At 46.2% G+C, this 18,419-nt stretch overlaps 1 protein-coding gene across 3 annotated transcripts in view; it reads left to right on the forward strand.

Annotated features, from left to right (window-relative positions):
• The window catches only part of slc4a2b (solute carrier family 4 member 2b), a 45,908-nt gene that overhangs the window by 24,130 nt on the left and 3,359 nt on the right, over window positions 1–18,419 (forward strand). For 2 of the 3 annotated variants that reach the window (XM_072378967.1, XM_072378968.1), the window contains 18 exons: window positions 708–829; window positions 1,354–1,568; window positions 4,763–4,899; window positions 8,313–8,493; window positions 8,581–8,716; window positions 10,111–10,312; window positions 10,851–10,956; window positions 11,058–11,242; window positions 11,476–11,692; window positions 11,776–11,982; window positions 12,066–12,214; window positions 12,375–12,569; window positions 12,934–13,161; window positions 14,654–14,743; window positions 14,827–14,993; window positions 16,299–16,552; window positions 16,626–16,795; window positions 16,936–17,109. In XM_072378967.1, the coding sequence (XP_072235068.1) occupies window positions 708–829; window positions 1,354–1,568; window positions 4,763–4,899; window positions 8,313–8,493; window positions 8,581–8,716; window positions 10,111–10,312; window positions 10,851–10,956; window positions 11,058–11,242; window positions 11,476–11,692; window positions 11,776–11,982; window positions 12,066–12,214; window positions 12,375–12,569; window positions 12,934–13,161; window positions 14,654–14,743; window positions 14,827–14,993; window positions 16,299–16,552; window positions 16,626–16,795; window positions 16,936–17,109 (3,135 nt within the window). Of the gene's footprint in view, window positions 1–707; window positions 830–1,353; window positions 1,569–4,762; window positions 4,900–5,750; window positions 5,838–8,312; window positions 8,494–8,580; window positions 8,717–10,110; window positions 10,313–10,850; window positions 10,957–11,057; window positions 11,243–11,475; window positions 11,693–11,775; window positions 11,983–12,065; window positions 12,215–12,374; window positions 12,570–12,933; window positions 13,162–14,653; window positions 14,744–14,826; window positions 14,994–16,298; window positions 16,553–16,625; window positions 16,796–16,935; window positions 17,110–18,419 lie in introns of all 3 variants that reach the window. The other variant, XM_072378969.1, reaches the window with a different exon arrangement.

Raw genomic sequence — 18,419 nt, forward strand, 5'->3', positions numbered from 1 at the left:
AGGACTCTTAAAAAATGACGGTTCGGTTGCCAGATCTGTGCACTGTCCACCTTCCAGGTCAGGAAAGTTAACCTCTGGACTGTGAGCACCAGCTGGTCTGTGGATTTCTCCCTCTGGGAAGGACTTGGTTAGAAAACACTGGTAGAGGTTTTTTAGGAAGGTCACTGGACTCCAGGAGCTTTTCACTCAAAACGGCCTGAATGTGATTTAATGTTTTTTGTGGAATCAGGAAGTTAAAGTTTTTAAAAAGGCTTTTGGAGATGACAAAGAGCCCCATGATTAAAGCATCTGAAGCGCTTTTAACAGACACATCAGCTGGCTTCACCGTCCTCCTCACGGTTCTAGCATGACCATATTTTCCTTTATGAATATTTCAGTACAGCCTCAATCATTCATGAGTCAGTTTCATGTTTAGTTGTTGTTGTTATGATGCCAAACCAAACCAGATCTGATACGAGCAGAAAGTAAATGCAATCTTAAGCTTTTACCCAAACTTATGTTTCTGCTCTTTAGTTTCACACAAAAATCTAAAATCAAATGACTAAACGTGGAATTAAGCTTTCTTGGAGCTATATTTGCATGTTTTCATCATTATTATTGTGTCAAACCATCATTTTCTGCCTCCAAGGTTCAGTTTAATGAGAGCTTATTACTTTTTTGGACCTGTGAGAGAAAACCTGTGCTTTTCTTCTGTTTTCCCGCCTCAGTTCTTCCTCTCAGATGAAGACCAAATGGCCAAAAGTGGCACAGAGAGCCCCCACTCGCCTCGAGAGCTGAACTTCGTCCCGCAGATTGCTGTGGCTGCAGACACTGAAGCGTCCTCCACTGAGTGAGTGTGATCGATTGAGCTGATTAAAGTCATTGTTTGCTTTATAATCGAGCTGCTGAGGTGATTGCATAAGGTAGCAGGTTGGTGCCTCTGCGTTTCCATGTCCCAGGCATCCAGTGGGCCTGCTGGGCCTGATCTCTCCTCTCCTCAGGCCCATATATCTCCTGTCGCTATAGACAACGCTGCACCTCAGCAGCCTCAGGCTCCGCCTTATGACATTTACTTTTCCCCTCGATGAGGCTTTAATCTGAGCTGCGTTACATCCTTAGCCTCTTCTTGTCTGGGGAGCAGTCTAATCAGAGCTGTTTTTATGACATCCCATCATAAGACTGAGCAGAGAAGGCGTTTGGAATACAGTTAAGAGCTGACTTTAGGGGACCGTAAGTCGGCTGTTGTAAAGCAGAAGGCTTTAATGTGGTGAAGTTCGAGTTCTTTTCAAACAATCTGCTGAAAGACGGCGCTGCTGTAGAGCTGAAAGTTTAGATTTCAGGTTTTTTTCACGTCGTCACTCTGCTTTTCTTCAGTAAATCCGCCTCGGCTGACGCTCCCGGCGCCCAGTCGGCTCCACCTGGGCACCCCCCGCTGGCCAGGGTCTCCTCAGCCAGCCGCAGCTACGACCTGCAAGAGCGCCGCCGCACGGGCAACATGACGGGCGCCGAGCAGGCCAAGTACGAGCGCATCCCCACGGATGAGAGCGAAGCCCAGACGCTGGCCTCCGCTGACCTGGACGGCATCAAGAGTGAGTGCCAATGCGTTTATGTGCCATAAGTAATCAGGTATTCGGTATGAAACAAACCCCTAAAGTTGTACTGGAGCCACAACTTCTTCTACTTCCAGGCTGCAGTGTCAAAAAGTCTTAAAAAAGGTCTTTTGCTGGTCACACGACATTTCTGTCATGGCCAGATGTTAACGAGACGCATAAAATCAAAGTGGAACCTGCTCCAGGGTTGTGTGTTAAACCAACATGACCCCATGGGGTTTTAGGAGGTCCTTCGTGTTAAATTAAACTGAGCAGGCGACTCGCAGTCATTTTTTCCTGAAAGCAGGCTGTTAATAATCATGCCGCTGCAGTTTAGCTGCGCCTCATGAAGGATAAAGGCCCCGCGGTGCAGAACAGATGCTTTTACTCGTGGGGACTCATTACTGTGAGTTTAGTTATCTCATTCCCACACAGTGCTGACTCATGGCCGTATAAAAATATCTCTTTCCCACGTCTTGGTGTCTCATTGCCACAGCTACAACCTGCAGGAGTTCAGGTACTTCAGGGCTGACTGAAGTAATTAAGGCTGCTCCTCATTTCCTTATATTCTGCAGGGAAATGTGAACAGTTGCTACAGTTTATTGGAACGTTTGCAGACGTAAATGGAGCATAAAAGGCTATTCTAAGGCATTTTAAAGTGAATATCTGGTCTGAGCTCCTTTATTCTCCAACACAGCCTGAACCCTCTGAGACAAGCTTTCTGTCATTTCTTTAAGGAGTCTTCAGGAATAGTTCTCCAGGCTTCTTGAAGGACATCCCAAAGCTCTTCTTTGGATGGGGGCTGCCTTTTGTTCCGTTCTCTGTCAGATGATCCCACACTGCTTCAATAATGTTGAGGTCCGGGCTCTGGGGAGGATTCATCCCTCCATAAGACCTGTTGCCACTGATTTTCAGTCCACTTCTTGTGTCATTTGGCACAGCTCAGCCTTTTCTCCCTGTTTCCCTTCCTTAAGAACGGCTTCTTGACAGCCACCCTTCCATGGAGACCATTTCTGATGAGGCTTGGGCCAACAGTAGATGGATCAGCTGAAGGTCCAGATGCATCTCTCAGGTCCTGTCAGGTCACAGCTGGATTTTTTCCTCTTTCTTAAGGACATCACTTTCAGATCCTGTTCATCTGCTGTAGATAGTTTTTTAGGCCTGACACTTCTTCTTTTGTCCTCCACTTGTCCAGTTCCCTCAAATGTTTTAAGGACACACTGCACACCATGCTGAGATATGCCAAGTTTTCAGCTAATAGCTCTTTGGGAATCACCTTGTTGCTGCAGAAATCCTATTTTCTGTCTGTCAAACTGTGTTTTCTTTGCTGTTTTTCATAGATGCAGCGAAAGAAATGGGAACAAATTATGTGTCTTTGTGACAAAGTGCCTAAAGATCCAGTTTAAAATGGCTTCTTTGCTAAGTTGTCTGTTCTGTGTCGACACAACACTGGTTCATCCCTTGAGTTAGGAGCCTTTTTTCTGCCTGAATGGGTCAAAGGTCAGAGTTAAGTGGCTGAACAAAGAAAAAACACTGAAAATGCTCAGGTACAAGGACTGAAAATGAGGGGAAAATGAGGCTTGGGCCAACAGTAGATGGATCAGCTGAAGGTCCAGATGCATCTCTCAGGTCCTGTCAGGTCTTTGCTGGATTTTTTTCCTCTTTCGGATACAGTTCATCTGCTGTAGAGATGATCATGTATCTGCTGGTGGTAACAAACTATAAATAATCCCCACATTTTATTATCAGTTTCATATATTTATCATTTGGACTGGAAAGTTTGCTTCCACCTGCTCTTGGGCGAATAGCATCGACTCATTACTGGACGAAGGGGTTTTAAGCATCGCCTCGTCTGGATGTTATTGAAGCCCCGGCTTTGCAGATGCTCAGATTCCTGCACGAACACAGAGCCGAGGGCAGGACCTTCTTAAATCCCTGCTTTGGTGCAGCCTCTGCCCCGACCGGCCCGTGACGTCATGGGCCCGGTATGGGCCCTCAGTGGAGAGCGGCGACTCATTAAAAAGCGTGGCGGACAGGCCCGCGTTATTAAATTAGGCGTTCCCGCTGTCAGCTGAGGCCCCTGGACTGAGGCCTGAGCCAACTCTGTGGCTAATTGTGAAACTTTAACTGGAGTTCTCAACCTTTTAATCACTGCTGGAGTGAAACGAGGGGAAGAGTTGAGTTGACTTGAAGGCCGAGCACAGGCTGAGGATGGAGGTGTGGGGCTTCATACTTTCCTTTATGACGCTTACTGGCAAAGAGTCGGGGCCCGCAAACAGGTTCATCACCTGTTGTTCTCGGTGTCTTCTTTTATCTGCTTCCCGCCACCGTAAATCATCCTGGGAAAGTGTCCCTGGCTGCCGCTCAACAATAGGAATTATTAGATCTCTGTCCCTCGGCTTTCTGTTCAACCCCAGCCAATTAACACCTCTGCTCACTGATGCATTCTGATGTGGGGTCAGGCTCCGGCTAAGAAACGGCGACTTTTTCCAGTTTGTCCAAACTTCAGCACAAGCTGCACACTCCGGTGTGATCGGTGAGGGGAGGACGGGGGGGTCTGCGGTCGCTTGGTGCTGTTTCTCCTCCGGTCTGCAGTCGGCTCTTTCTTTAGTCTTTTATTCCAACTTCCAACATTGATGAAGAACCTGAAAACCTTGACTGGTTTCTACATATTTGGGAGCTCTGACCACGGTAAGCGACTCCTTTCTGTGAGCTGAGCTTGTTGATAGCAGCTCGGAGCGTCTTCTCGGGTTGTTTTTCTTCGATTGGTTCAAGTTTATTGCATCAGTAGGTTTTTTTTTTCTTTTTTTTCTCACTAATCTTTGAACTCTTGACAGAACAGTTTCTACTCGATGTTGTGTCCGTGCTATGCAGTGTCTTTCTCCCCGTCCTTTTCAATGCCTGGTGTGCTGCCAGCATGAGTAACTCTACTCCCTGCTGTGGGACCATGGAAACAAAAAAGCAAAGAGGCCTCTGATAAGGTGGGCAGAGATTTGAACTCAGGGTGCAAGGTCACAAAATAAGGCTGGACTTATGCAACCTGTGACTTCCGAGGCTCTGGTTTGGAGCTCTGTTGCTCGGACATCATGTTCGCAGAGCCGCGTATGCTTCTTCCTTTCCTTTTTGCTCAGTTAATGATTGAAGGGGTAAAGTTTTCTCTAATCTCTCACCCATCGTCTCGCATTCTGCCGCAGGTCATCGTTTCGAGGATGTTCCTGGCGTGCGCAGACACCTCGTCAGAAAGAGCACCAAAGGACAAGTGGTGCACACCGGCAAGGACCACAAGGAGCCGACCACTCGCAGTCGAAAGCAGGACCGCACGCCACATGAGGTGAGACGAGCCCGCCATCTCTCACGTGAAAGCAGGACAGGTGTCTTTTCCAACTTTGATGCATTTCTTAAACATTGTTGAAAGGAAAGATGAAAGAAATTAAACTAGATCCAATGACGAGGTTTTAAGAGACGGAGTTTCTGACTGATTATTGTTTAATTCTTAAATTAATCAACAATCTATGAGGTTTTTAAGTTGGTTAATTGCTTATATTCAGTCTAACAAACTCCTGTAGAGGGTGGGATGATCACTCTAACTATTGATGGTTCAGAAATCAATACCAAACACAGAAATCCAGCATTGGAACCGGTCACGACTTCAAACATCAACATAAAGACGTGAAGTAAGAAAAACAACTTATTGATGTTTCCTCAAGTAATAAAGAAACTTATGTTTAGCTTTTTTAGATTAATTTCTTTATTTTCTACTGCACAACTTGGCTTATTTGCGTCAAATTGAACTATAAATCGTGGCTGATCCTTGGAAATAACGCCCCATCTCTGCCTCTCAGGTTTAGACTCGTCCTTTCTCTTCTGTTAATGGGACAGAGAGGGAAGGAGGCGATTAAAAATGAATGAGTGAGTTCTTTTTATTCCTTTCCTGAAAGGAAAGAAGGGAGAAGAGCTGAGGTAACCAGACCCTGGGAGCTCCAGAGAAAGGGGGAGCTATGTTTTATTAACACACACACACACATTCTCACATGCAGCTCAGGTAAACAACACGTCCCTGTCAGGTGTGTGTGATGAGGACGGATTACCTGTGGGTATGTGTGTGAAAGTTTGGGTCCCGTCCTTTGTGGTGCCATCGGTCGGGTTTGAGTGTTCTCCTGCATCGTTTCACTCCCTCGGCAGTTACCGGTGGTGCTTTACCGCTCTCCCTCGCGACCAGACTGTATCCTGCTGGACATGGATTGCGGTCAAATGGCTCGGTACCAGAAGGTGAGGCTGGGTGACCGGCCAGAGTTGGGTTTGAGCCGCTTGTGCGTGATTTCAAAGGCATGCAGCGGGTGCATAACGGCACAAAACGGCAGATTAAAGGCTTGGTCTTTTGTTTTGGTTTTGGTCGTGACACACAGAATTATGACTGACCAGCATGGTGTTCAATTAACCTTCTTTTAACAAACTCTGGTTGTTAGAAGGTTGCTGATAAGGCTCTTTGTAGTCTTTGATGCACAGTAAACTGCAGTTTTATGAAGATGAAATTGTTCCTAACTGGTTATAGCCACTGCTAGAAAAACATTAACACTGCATTGGACAATACTGACAATACATTTAAGGGTGTTAGAAACGTACATTTAAGGGTGTTAGAAACGTACATTTAAGGGTGTTAGAAACGTACATTTAAGGGTGTTAGAAACGTACATTTAAGGGTGTTAGAAACGTACATTTAAGGGTGTTAGAAACGTACATTTAAGGGTGTTAGAAACGTACATTTAAGGGTGTTAGAAACGTACATTTAAGGGTGTTAGAAACGTACATTTAAGGGTGTTGAAACCCTACATTTAAGGGTGTTGAAACCCTACATTTAAGGGTGTTGAAACCCTACATTTAAGGGTGTTGAAACCCTACATTTAAGGGTGTTGAAACCCTACATTTAAGGGTGTTGAAACCCTACATTTAAGGGTGTTGAAACCCTACATTTAAGGGTGTTAGAAACGTACATTTAAGGGTGTTAGAAACGTACATTTAAGGGTGTTAGAAACCGTACATTTAAGGGTGTCGAAACCCTACATTTAAGGGTGTCGAAACCCTACATTTAAGGGTGTCGAAACTCTACATTTAAGGGTGTCGAAACCCTACATTTAAGGGTGTCAGAAACGTACATTTAAGGGTGTCGTAAACCTACATTTAAGGGTGTCGAAACCCTACATTTAAGGGTGTCGAAACCCTACATTTAAGGGTGTCGAAACTCTACATTTAAGGGTGTCGAAACCCTACATTTAAGGGTGTCGAAATCCTACATTTAAGGGTGTCGAAACCCTACATTTAAGGGTGTTGAAACCCTACATTTAAGGGTGTTGAAACCCTACATTTAAGGGTGTTGAAACCCTACATTTAAGGGTGTTGAAACCCTACATTTAAGGGTGTTGAAACCCTACATTTAAGGGTGTTAGAAACGTACATTTAAGGGTGTTAGAAACGTACATTTAAGGGTGTTAGAAACGTACATTTAAGGGTGTTAGAAACGTACATTTAAGGGTGTCGAAACCCTACATTTAAGGGTGTCGAAACCCTACATTTAAGGGTGTCGAAACTCTACATTTAAAGGTGTCGAAACCCTACATTTAAGGGTGTCGAAACCCTACATTTAAGGGTGTCAGAAACGTACATTTAAGGGTGTCGTAAACCTACATTTAAGGGTGTCGAAACCCTACATTTAAGGGTGTCGAAATCCTACATTTAAGGGTGTCGAAATCCTACATTTAAGGGTGTCGAAATCCTACATTTAAGGGTGTCGAAACCCTACATTTAAGGGTGTCGAAATTCAACATTTAAGGGTGTCGTGAACCTACTTTTAAGGGTGTCGAGACCCTACATTTAAGGGTGTCAGAAACGTACATTTAAGGGTGTCGTAAACCTACATTTAAGGGTGTCGAAACCCTACATTTAAGGGTGTCGAAACCCTACATTTAAGGGTGTCGAAACCCTACATTTAAGGGTGTCGAAACCCTACATTTAAGGGTGTCGAAACCCTACATTTAAGGGTGTCGAAACCCTACATTTAAGGGTGTCGAAACCCTACATTTAAGGGTGTCGTAAACCTACATTTAAGGGTGTCGAAACCCTACATTTAAGGGTGTCGAAACCCTACATTTAAGGGTGTCGTAAACCTACATTTAAGGGTGTCGAAACCCTACATTTAAGGGTGTCGAAACCCTACATTTAAGGGTGTCGAAACCCTACATTTAAGGGTGTCGAAACCCTACATTTAAGGGTGTCGTAAACCTACATTTAAGGGTGTCGAAACCCTACATTTAAGGGTGTCGAAACCCTACATTTAAGGGTGTCGGGAACCTACATTTAAGGGTGTCGAAACTCTACATTTAAGGGTGTCGAAATTCAACATTTAAGGGTGTCGAAACCCTACATTTAAGGGTGTCGTAAACTCTACATTTAAGGGTGTCGTAAACCTACATTTAAGGGTGTCGAAATTCAACATTTAAGGGTGTCGTAAACTCTACATTTAAGGGTGTCGGGAACCCTACATTTATGAGGTAGTTGTCTCCATCGAACTTTAAAACTGAATTCTAATATTGAGGTGGTGTTTTGTATTTTGAGTGTTTCTTTTCTTTTAGATGACTCACTTTGAATTGTTGTAAGCATGATGTTTTCTTACATGCAAGTTGGTTTCCTGTGACTGCACCTGGCACATCTCTTTACTCACTTAGTGCTTCTGTGCGGTGTTGCTTCCAGGTGTTTGTGGAGCTGAATGAACTGACTATGGACAAGAACCAGGAGATGCAGTGGAAAGAGACGGCCCGTTGGATCAAGTTTGAGGAGGACGTAGAAGAGGAGACGGACCGCTGGGGGAAACCTCATGTTGCCTCGCTGTCTTTCCGCAGTTTGCTGGAGCTCAGAAAGACCATCTCCCACGGTAAAAAGAAATGACAATAAAGTACACTTGTGTATTGTTTCCTGCCTAAACAGCCACGGACTCCATGGATAACTGATCTGTTTGCAGGTGCGGTGCTGCTGGACCTGGACCAGAAGACTCTGCCTGGCATCGCCCACCAGGTGGTGGAGAAGATGATCATTTCTGACCAGATCAAAGCTGAGGACCGAGCCAATGTCCTGAGGGCCCTGCTGCTGAAACACAGGTGACAGGAAGTGACGCCTGAGTTTTTCACTTAATGCAGGTTGTTTTCTTGTTTCTGTAGAACTCGTGGTTTCTAAACATCTTTAGATGTTCTTTAGATCTTTCTCAGTTCAGGCCAGAAATTGTAAATTACTCTTGAATTTGGTACCTGTTTGAGTCTCCTTTAGCATCCCAGCTGCTATTTAAGACCAGATGTCAGACTTTAACCTCCCAAAACCCTGGCACTCTGCTTTTAAAATGTCTTTGTATGAATTTGAATTAATTTCCAAAGTAGTTGTGATGGACCCAGGCCCTTAAGCAGCAAGTAATTTCGAGGATTAACGGTTCTGGTGAACTGAATCAGATTTCAGAAGGTGCCGTTTCGCTTTCTTTGTCAGATCTTTCAGGATTGCGGTTTTGTGCTCTTACTGTGATCTTTTGGGAGCAGCAGCAGTCCTGAATTTTGACTTATTGAAGCTTGGCGAACACTCGGCACGGTCCAACTCTTTGTATTTCATCAGTTCAGTTATATTGGGGTTTTCCTTCATTTGGATGTGGAGCAGACCACCGACTATAAAGTTTTGCTGCTGTATGTGGTTCAGTTTTGCACAAATGCCCATGATTTCTTTATTTAAGTGTATCATTAAAGGTTTAAATATACATACAAGATTTAAAACGGTAAAGATTAAAGTAAGATGCAACTAATCTGATCCTAATTGGCATAATTTGGGCCTGGTCCACATGTAAGGGAGTATCTTTAAACGCAGTTATTCTCTTTATTTTTGGGTCAGGGGGAAGCTACAATCCCCACAGCCCTGTTTAACCATGACTTGCATCAAGTCTTATCGGCTTAGAGGACAGTTCTGACCCTAACTACAACAGCACATCTTCCTCAGGGACATTTAACAGTACATATACTGTCTATAACTCTATATAAAGTGGTTCCTTCATGCCTGAATCCAAAAACATTTACTCTTATACCCAATCCCTGCCTGCTAAATCTTCCATTGTGCATTCAACTATTCTGACAATACTGCTGCAGAAACCTCCTCTTCCTCAGTTTTCCATCGACTCGAAGCCTCACTGGAGGCTGGTGCTGTGTTTGATTATGGAGCTGTGACCTCCGTAGTACTTTCTGACACCACTGGTCCTCAATATAATCGGCGAGTAACTGCGTGTTTATGTGCAAAGTTAAGACAAACAGCATAATCTGCTGTTACCATGTGAACAGAGGAGATAACTGCACATATCTGGAGATAACCAAGGAGATAACAGGTTCTTTAAGTTTGAGTTTGAGGTGTTAAACTGTCTTTTCTTTCACCGCTACACACCTCCTGCTAGTAGGTGGCTTTATGCTTGGTCGCTGCCTCTCCTCCTCCTCCTCACCCTCTCTCTGCCTCTCCCTGCTTCCCCAAGTCACCCGAGCGATGAGAAGGAGCACAGTAGCCACTTTCCCAGAAACATCTCAGCAGCCAGCCTCGGCAGCCTGATAGCACACCACCACAATGCCAACCACAGCCATCAGCAGGAACCATCGGTGACCGACCCCCTCATGGGCACCGTCAACTCCACGGGGGACATGGACACGCACATCGACATGGACAAGAACGAGCTGCAGGTAGGTTTGGGTTTGAAGTGTTTGGCACAGCTCCCAGTCGCTCATGTTTCTGTTTCTGTATTCAGCTTTTATCCAAAGTGACTTACAAATGAAGATATAACAAAGCTATATATAAAGCTAACAATAAGCTACATAGAAGGAACCCAGGAGTCCGACTCTGTCAGAGGGGACAGAGTAGAGATAAAGATAAAGTGCAGAGATAGAGGGGGTAGGTAAGTGCTGGGATAGGAGATGCTCTCTGAAGAGCTGGGTTTTCAGGAGCTTCTTGAAGATAGACAGGGACGCCCCTGTTCTGGTAGCGCTCGGTAGGTCATTCCACCATCGTGGGACGACACATGAACAGAGTTTGGATTGTCTTAGGCGTGGTGTAGGAGCTGCTAGACGACAATCCTGGGACCAACGGAGGGACCCAGTTGGGACAGAAGCCTTTGCAAGAGCATTCAAGTAGATGGAGCCGTTCCATTAAGCTCTTTGTAGCTAACATCAGGGACGCTCATATTCTTCGTGGTCATTTTGCATTTGTTGGTGCTTTGAGCAGAAGGAGCCGACTCTGGGGACTGGCATGCATCGATCAAAGTCCAAACACGAGCTGAAGCTGCTGGAGAAGATTCCTGAGAATGCCGAGGCCACAGTTGTCCTTGTGGGTGAGTTCTTAAAGTTTTATTTGGACCTAAGCAGACTTAAACCGCACCTCGTCGCCAGACGCTGTTCTGCGAGTTGACGGTTTTCTCTTGTGGTCTTGCAGGCTGCGTGGACTTCCTGGAGCAGCCCACCATGGCCTTCGTGAGGCTGCAGGAGGCTGTGGAGCTGGAGTCCGTCCTGGAAGTGCCCGTGCCGGTCAGGTTCCTCTTCGTTCTGCTGGGACCGCCAACCACCAGCATGGACTACCACCAGATAGGACGCTCCATCTCCACCCTCATGTCCGACAAGGTAGGCGAGCAAAAGCAGACCCACTGCTTTATTTAATTCACAAAAAAACACAGTAAACGGACAACTTTAAGATGTTTATGATGCAGTCCAATAGGCTCTAAATTCAAGTTTTTGTCCAACTCTCTGCAACCAGAATTGAAAATCACACGAACAAGCAAGCAGACCTGCAAAGAAACGATAATAAACATGGAGCAGGTTCCATTTTACATTAAATTGTCTCTTTTGCCCTGCAGCAATTTCACGAGGCGGCTTACTTGGCAGACGACAGACAGGACCTGCTGAACGCCATCAACAGCTTCTTGGACTGCAGCATCGTGCTGCCGCCTTCAGAGATGGGAGACGATGAGCTGCTGCGCTCTGTTGCTCGCTTCCAGAGGGAGATGCTGCGCAAGAGAGAGGAGCAAGAGGTCAAACTGTTGGCCAAAGAGCCCAAAAGCCTTGAAGACAAAGGTGAGCTGCTCAGTTTGGACATTTTTAGGGTTTTTCTTGTTTTACACGACTGTTTCTGACGACCAGTTGGGCCTGACCCACAGAGGCTCTCCTCACACCTTTGAAAAAGTCAGACGACCCCTTGCAGCGCACTGGGCGCCCCTTTGGTGGGCTGATACGAGACGTGCGGCGGCGTTACCCGAAGTATGTCAGCGACTTCAAGGACGCGCTGAACAGCCAGTGCATGGCTGCGGTTATCTTCATCTACTTCGCTGCCCTCTCTCCGGCCATAACATTTGGAGGTCTGCTGGGTAAGTCTCGCATCTATCACCAAACGCTGCTCCGGCTTCAGTGCAAACGCTGAATGCTCGTGACCCGGCTCGTCCGTTTCTAGGCGAGAAGACGGAGGGTCTGATCGGCGTGTCTGAGCTGATCGTGTCGACGGCGGTGCAGGGCGTCCTCTTCTGCTTGCTTGGAGCTCAGCCGCTGCTGGTTGTGGGCTTCTCCGGTCCGCTGCTGGTCTTTGAGGAAGCCTTTTACAGTGTGAGTTGTGTTTATCTCTGGATAAACCGAAACTGTCCCCCTCCTGTGGTTCTGGAGATGTGTAAATTAGGTGTTTTCTCCCTCATAAAGACACGGCTCGGGCCCTTTAGACTTTAGACTCATGATAAAAGTACAAAAGTCTTTTTTTTTGTTCTCGCAGTTCTGCAAAACGAATCACATCGAGTACCTGACGGGCCGCGTGTGGATCGGGTTCTGGCTCATCATCATCGTGGTCGTCACGGTGGCCTTCGAAGGCAGCTTCCTGGTGCGCTTCGTCTCCCGCTTCACCCAGGAAATCTTCTCCTTCCTCATCTCCCTCATCTTCATCTGCGAGACCTTCATCAAGCTCGGCCAGGTGGAGTTGAGCCTTGAAATAACTGGTTCTGATTACCAGAGATCTTTGTTGGCAGGCTGCGAGTTTACGCCGCTGACACTAACCCGAGGAGACTAATCTTTGGATGGTATTCACACCTCAGGGTCGAAATGACTATGTTTTTCTAACTAGCGCACCTGAAATCTTTTGTGACTGATCTGCCTTGAAAGTTAACTGGATCGGGAGTCGGATTATTATCCGGGCTTATGATTTTGGAAGGTTTTGCTATTTTTAGAGCTTCATTGCACAGACTTGAAAGGCCATCAGCTGTGGACTTATTCCATTTTCCAGAATGTGTTCCATTTTCCAGGCTGTTTTCATAACTAAAGAAATGCTCTGTGTGCAGATTTTCAAGGAGCACCCTCTGAAACGCTGCTCGCTGGACAACGGCACAGAAGGCGGCGCCTTCGTGGAGAACGGCACTCTGGTGGAGAGCAACGGCACCCTGCCCGTGACGGCGAGGGTCAGCGGGGAGCCCAACACTGCGCTGCTGTCTCTGGCTCTCATGGCGGGAACGTTTTTCATCGCTTTCTACCTGCGCAAGTTCAAGAACAGCGCCTTCTTCCCTGGAAGGGTGAGGCTTTAAAAGCGGTCTCACGCCACACTGACGCCTCTCTTTGGAGGCTAATGAATCCTCTTCAGACTTAATTTTAAAGTAATCAAGCTTATGAATGAAACCCGTCCTTCTAAAGCAGGGATGTCAGACTCCGGTCCTCGAGGGCCGCTGTCCGGCAGGTTTTAGATGTTTCCCTGATTCAGATCAATGCATCATTAGCAGACTTGTGCAGAACTTAACAATCTTTCGAAGAGATCCATTCAAGGGCGTAACCATGGTTTAGACATTGGGGGGGGGGGGTCCAAGAAAAACAAAATTGTTGAGTGCATTATCTACAATTCTTTATTTATATATGAAAAATTGGACATTTAGAACATAGTTTAGAGGACTACATTGACCATATAAATTCACATCTAAAGGAATAGTGTAATTTCTCCGAGACAGTGACTGCCCCCCCACTTTGTTTTGGTTAGTTGCTTACTGTTTACTGACCTTAAACACACCTACCAATTACAATTATGCAAATAGGACAGCTTCCAATGGAAAACGACCAAATACCAAAAGCATATTTATGGAAATATTTTAATAAGGACAACTAATGATGTAACAAATTACAGACTTTTCCTTTAACAAAAAATGTGCTGAGGACTTTTAAGTCCAGGTTCATTTCTATTGTGTCAATGTCTCAAAATGTGCATTAACAATGAAAAGTCCAATAGTCTAATGTTATTTTTGTTTTAAGTTGTTTTATTTTGAAAGGGGGCGGAAGTTTATTTTGTTGATTCTGTTTTGGACTTCCTGTTCTGGTACAATCTGCTCTGTTGAGCTGCGGCTCCGTCAAAAGTAGAAGTCCAACGTAAAGATAAGGAGAGCCGCTGCTGAGACGGCGGCGCGCCCGGTGGGTCACTCTCATTGGCTAGACTGTTAGCATCAACAACGGCGACCGCGGCGCAGCCGTTACCACGGTAACACACGGAAATAAAGTGAAAATAAATAAGACATAACAAGAGACCGATCCCTTGACAGGGTTCATAAAAGGAGAAACATGCATTTTACATATTTTCTTCTGTATATTGGGGGGACAGGTTGGTATTTTCTCAATATTGGGGGGGACACGACCCCCCAAAGAATGCGTGGTTACGCCATAGGATCCATTTAATCTGAATCAGGTGCGTTGAAGCAGGGAAACGTCTAAAACCTGCAGGACAGCGACCCTCGGGGACCGGAGTTTGACATATGTGTTCTAAAGCTTAGTTTTTAGGATAATTTGCTGCGTGTTCACGCTTTCATTTGCTGTTCAAACTGTGGAACAGTCATTGTCAGCGTCTTTTAACGGTTGCACGAAGTGTTTGACAGGATATCTGGTCCTGTACAGACTTGTTGGACATTGATTGACAAAGAAAATCTCAGTCTGCGAGTGTCCTGGAGCTTTTCATGCTCCTCCAGCAGTTGCTGAACAATGTTTAATAACCTATAAAGTGGTCACACGCTCCCCCATTGTGTTGTGCAGTTCCGCAGGATCATTGGAGACTTCGGTGTTCCCATTGCGATCCTCATCATGGTTCTGGTGGATTACAGCTTAGAGGACACGTACACACAGGTGAGTCTCGGTGGGTTTGATCCTTTTCTTGCCCGTGAGTCAAACTGCAGCCGCGCTGAGAGCCGCCTTCGTATTCTGTGCAGAAACTGAGCGTTCCCAGAGGATTCTCTGTGACGAGTCCCAACAAACGAGGCTGGATCGTCAGTCCTCTGGGCTCGGATGGAGAGTTCCCCATCTGGATGATGTTCGCCTGCTGCTTGCCCGCTCTGCTGGTTTTCATCCTCATCTTCATGGAGACTCAGATCACCACGTGAGTAACGCTGCGAGTGACCTAAACCTCAAACTGACCTTTGGTGTAAGTTGGTAAATCATTGTCTAAAGTTGACTGTATGACCTCATATTGATGTTAGATTAAGGTCTTCTTTAAACACTCGTGTTGAAACTGTGTAAAGGAATGTCTTTGTTTATTAAAGGGATCGTTTAGGCCTGATTTTTAACACTCGTTGAATGGGGGGGCTAATGTATTATAAAAGCCAAGTAGTTGTATTTCAACATAAAAGGTGTCCTGTTATAATGTAAGTTTAAACTATCACAACAGCACGGGCCTTTTCAACAAACCACCAAAACACTATTTAGAAGAATGCACTGATGGAAAATATACCATCTACCATCTCTCTGGAAATAGAAATACTTTCACACCATAAAAGGTTTTAAAAAAGGTCAACCCAGACTTATAGCCTATTGCAATTTGCTTTGGAGCACAATAATCCAAACATCAGCACAAAACTAAAATAGTAAATCCAGAAAAACACTCCAGAAAGACGTTAAGGGGGGGGGGGGGTATTCAATATTAAAAAATATTTGGATATTTGGCTTCAAGAGGCCGTTAGCCTTTCTAACGTTAGCCGTTAGCCTTTCTAAGGTTACCGTTAGCCTTTCTAACGTTAGCCGTTAGCCTTTCTAACGTTAGCCGTTAGCCTTTCTCTCAAACCAAGTTACACAAAAGCTACGATTTTGGCGCTTTTCTTTCTGTGTAATTTGGATATCCTTTGGATGATGTGCCCCTACTTTTTTCACCTAAGGACATTGAAGAAAACGGATTTGAAAGTAAATAAACCACTTTATTAACGCCGATGCCTGCCATTGTCCAAGTTTCGCCCAACACACGCAATCAAGTAGAGTAGTCTGTGATTGGTCCAAATCTGCTGGCTTTGGGCTGTACAGATTTAGCCCAAATGGAGGGGGCGGGACTTGCAACCTGTCAATCAAATGTTGAAGAAAAGTCAAGTGTAACTGAGCTGCTTCGCTTGGGCTGTAGATAATTAGCCCGTTTTCACCAATTTCATGGGTTTCAGTTCAGATTTTGCTCCGCCTCTGATCAAAAATTAAAAAACAATTTGTTTAAAGTTTTTATTAATTATTTATATATTATATTCTCATTTTTATTGAATAATGTAGGGAGGGCTGAGCCCTGTTAGCCCAGTTATACCAGCCGTTCCTGCTCGTTTGCTTTAGTTTTAGTGTTGAATCACAGCTAACATCATGTGCTCACGCCATTAAGGGGTTAGTTTCCGGCTCTGAATCATGTTTCCTGTGTTTGTCTGACATCCTGCAGCCTTATCGTCTGCAAGAAGGAGCGGATGTTGGTGAAGGGTTCGGGTTTCCACCTGGACCTGCTTCTGATCGTGGTTCTGGGCGGCAGCTCGGCGCTCTTCGGCCTGCCGTGGATGGCGGCAGCCACTGTTCGCTCGGTGACCCACGTCAACGCCCTCACCGTCATGAGTAAGGCCGTCGCCCCTGGAGACAAGCCTCGCATCCAGGAGGTGAAGGAGCAGAGGGTCACGGGGCTTCTGGTCGCCGTCATGGTCGGTGAGTGTCGGGCATCCGTTGGGTTTGAATTCCTGCTTTTTCTTTTCTTTAATGTTTAAATATGCCTCTCCAGGCATGTCCATCGTGATCGGTGACCTGCTGCGTCAGATCCCCCTGGCTGTGCTGTTCGGCATCTTCCTCTACATGGGCGTGATGTCACTCAATGGCATCCAGCTGACGGAGCGGATGATGCTGCTCCTCATGCCACCAAAGTATCACCCTGACCACACCTACGTACGCAAGGTGAGAGCAGAGAGACGTTCCCACCTGCTAATAGAAGGGTTGTGTGGGGAAAAGATGATGCAGTCCAATGAAAAAACAAGCATTTCTCCACAGTAATGTCTGTAATTGTTTCCTCCATCGATCACCTCTGCGTCCTGCAGGTTCGCACCCTGCGCATGCATCTGTTCACCGTCATCCAGGTGGTGTGTTTGGCCGTCCTGTGGGCCGTTATGTCCACCCAGGCGTCTCTGGCTTTCCCCTTCGTGCTCATCCTCACCGTCCCTGTCAAGATGTTCCTGCTGCAGCGCATCTTTACTGTCAGGGAGATTGCGTGTGTAAGTTTAATGACTTTTCTTCATCAGCATTTCATGTTGTCAACTTTTTGTTAAAAACATTAAAGTATAAGTGCATATTGTTGTTATTACAGCTGAATTCCCAGCAAAGCTACTCAAATGTTGCATCTGTGGAGTCAACAAGCGGCTGCCTAAATGTTGTCGCTCTGCTCTAATAAATCCTAACTTCAGGACAGCTAAGAAGCATCAGAGCTCTTTTTGTCCCTCACTCTCAGCTTCAGACGTACTTAAATCACTCTATTCTGCTTCCATGCACGTAAACGGCTACAAGGACAGTTTGTTCCTCTAATTTTCCACCAGTTTACATTATATTGTAGTAATTGGTCTGCTTTAAGAGTGACCCTTGACCTTTAACAGTCACCCTCTTTGTTCTTTAAGCACAAACTTCTCTCTGCTGCTTTGCACCCAACTTCCTGTTTGATGGAAGTTAAATCGGCAGCCTGAACATAAGGAAGAATTAAGCTTCTCATAAAAAGAAATCTGAATCGACAGCGGATTTGGTCCCGACTCCAAATCCGAGACTATGGTTCTCAGCCGGAAAAGGGTGGAATGCTCTCTCCGGGTCGGGAATGAGATCCTTCCCCAAGTGGAGGAGTTCAAGTATCTCGGGGTCTTGTTCACAGTGAGGAATGAATGGAGCGGGAGATTGACGGCGGATCGGTGCAGCGTCTGCAGTGTTGCTGCACCGACCCGTCGCTGTGAAGAAGGAGCTGAGCCAGAAGGCGAAGCTCTCTATTTGCTGGTCAGTCTACGTTCCCATCCTCACCTTTGGTCCCCAGCTGTGGGTAGAGACCGAAAGAACGAGATCGCAGATACAAGCGGCTGAAATGGGTTTCCTCCGCAGGGTGTCTGGGCCTCCCTTAGAGATAGGGTGAGAAGCTCAGTCATCCGGGAGGGGCTCGGAGTAGAACCGCTGCTCCTCCACATTGAGAGGAGTCAGATGAGGTGGCATCTGGTTAGGATGCCCCCTGGACGCCTCCCTGGGGAGGTGTTCAGGGCCCGTCCCACTGGGAGGAGACCCGGGGGAGACCCAGGACACAGTGGAGAGACTATGGCCTGGGAACGCCTCGGGGTCCCCCCGGAAGAGCTGGAGGAAGTGTCCGGGGACAGGGACCTTCTGGGTTTCTCTGCTAAAGATGCTGCCCCCCCGACCCCCGGAGAAGCAGCAGATGATGGATGAATTTGGGCCCGACTCTCTCAGCGGTTGCTGTGCAACGCATGCATTTCAAAGTGGGAGAGTTTCTGCTGCAGATGTGCCCGGAGCTGCGGGAGCGTCCATCTTTAGCTCAGCA

This window comes from Leuresthes tenuis, unplaced genomic scaffold (genome assembly GCF_036924035.1).
Source record: "Leuresthes tenuis unplaced genomic scaffold, fLeuTen1.0.hap1 SCAF_24, whole genome shotgun sequence".
In the NCBI taxonomy this organism is placed as follows: domain Eukaryota; kingdom Metazoa; phylum Chordata; class Actinopteri; order Atheriniformes; family Atherinopsidae; genus Leuresthes; species Leuresthes tenuis.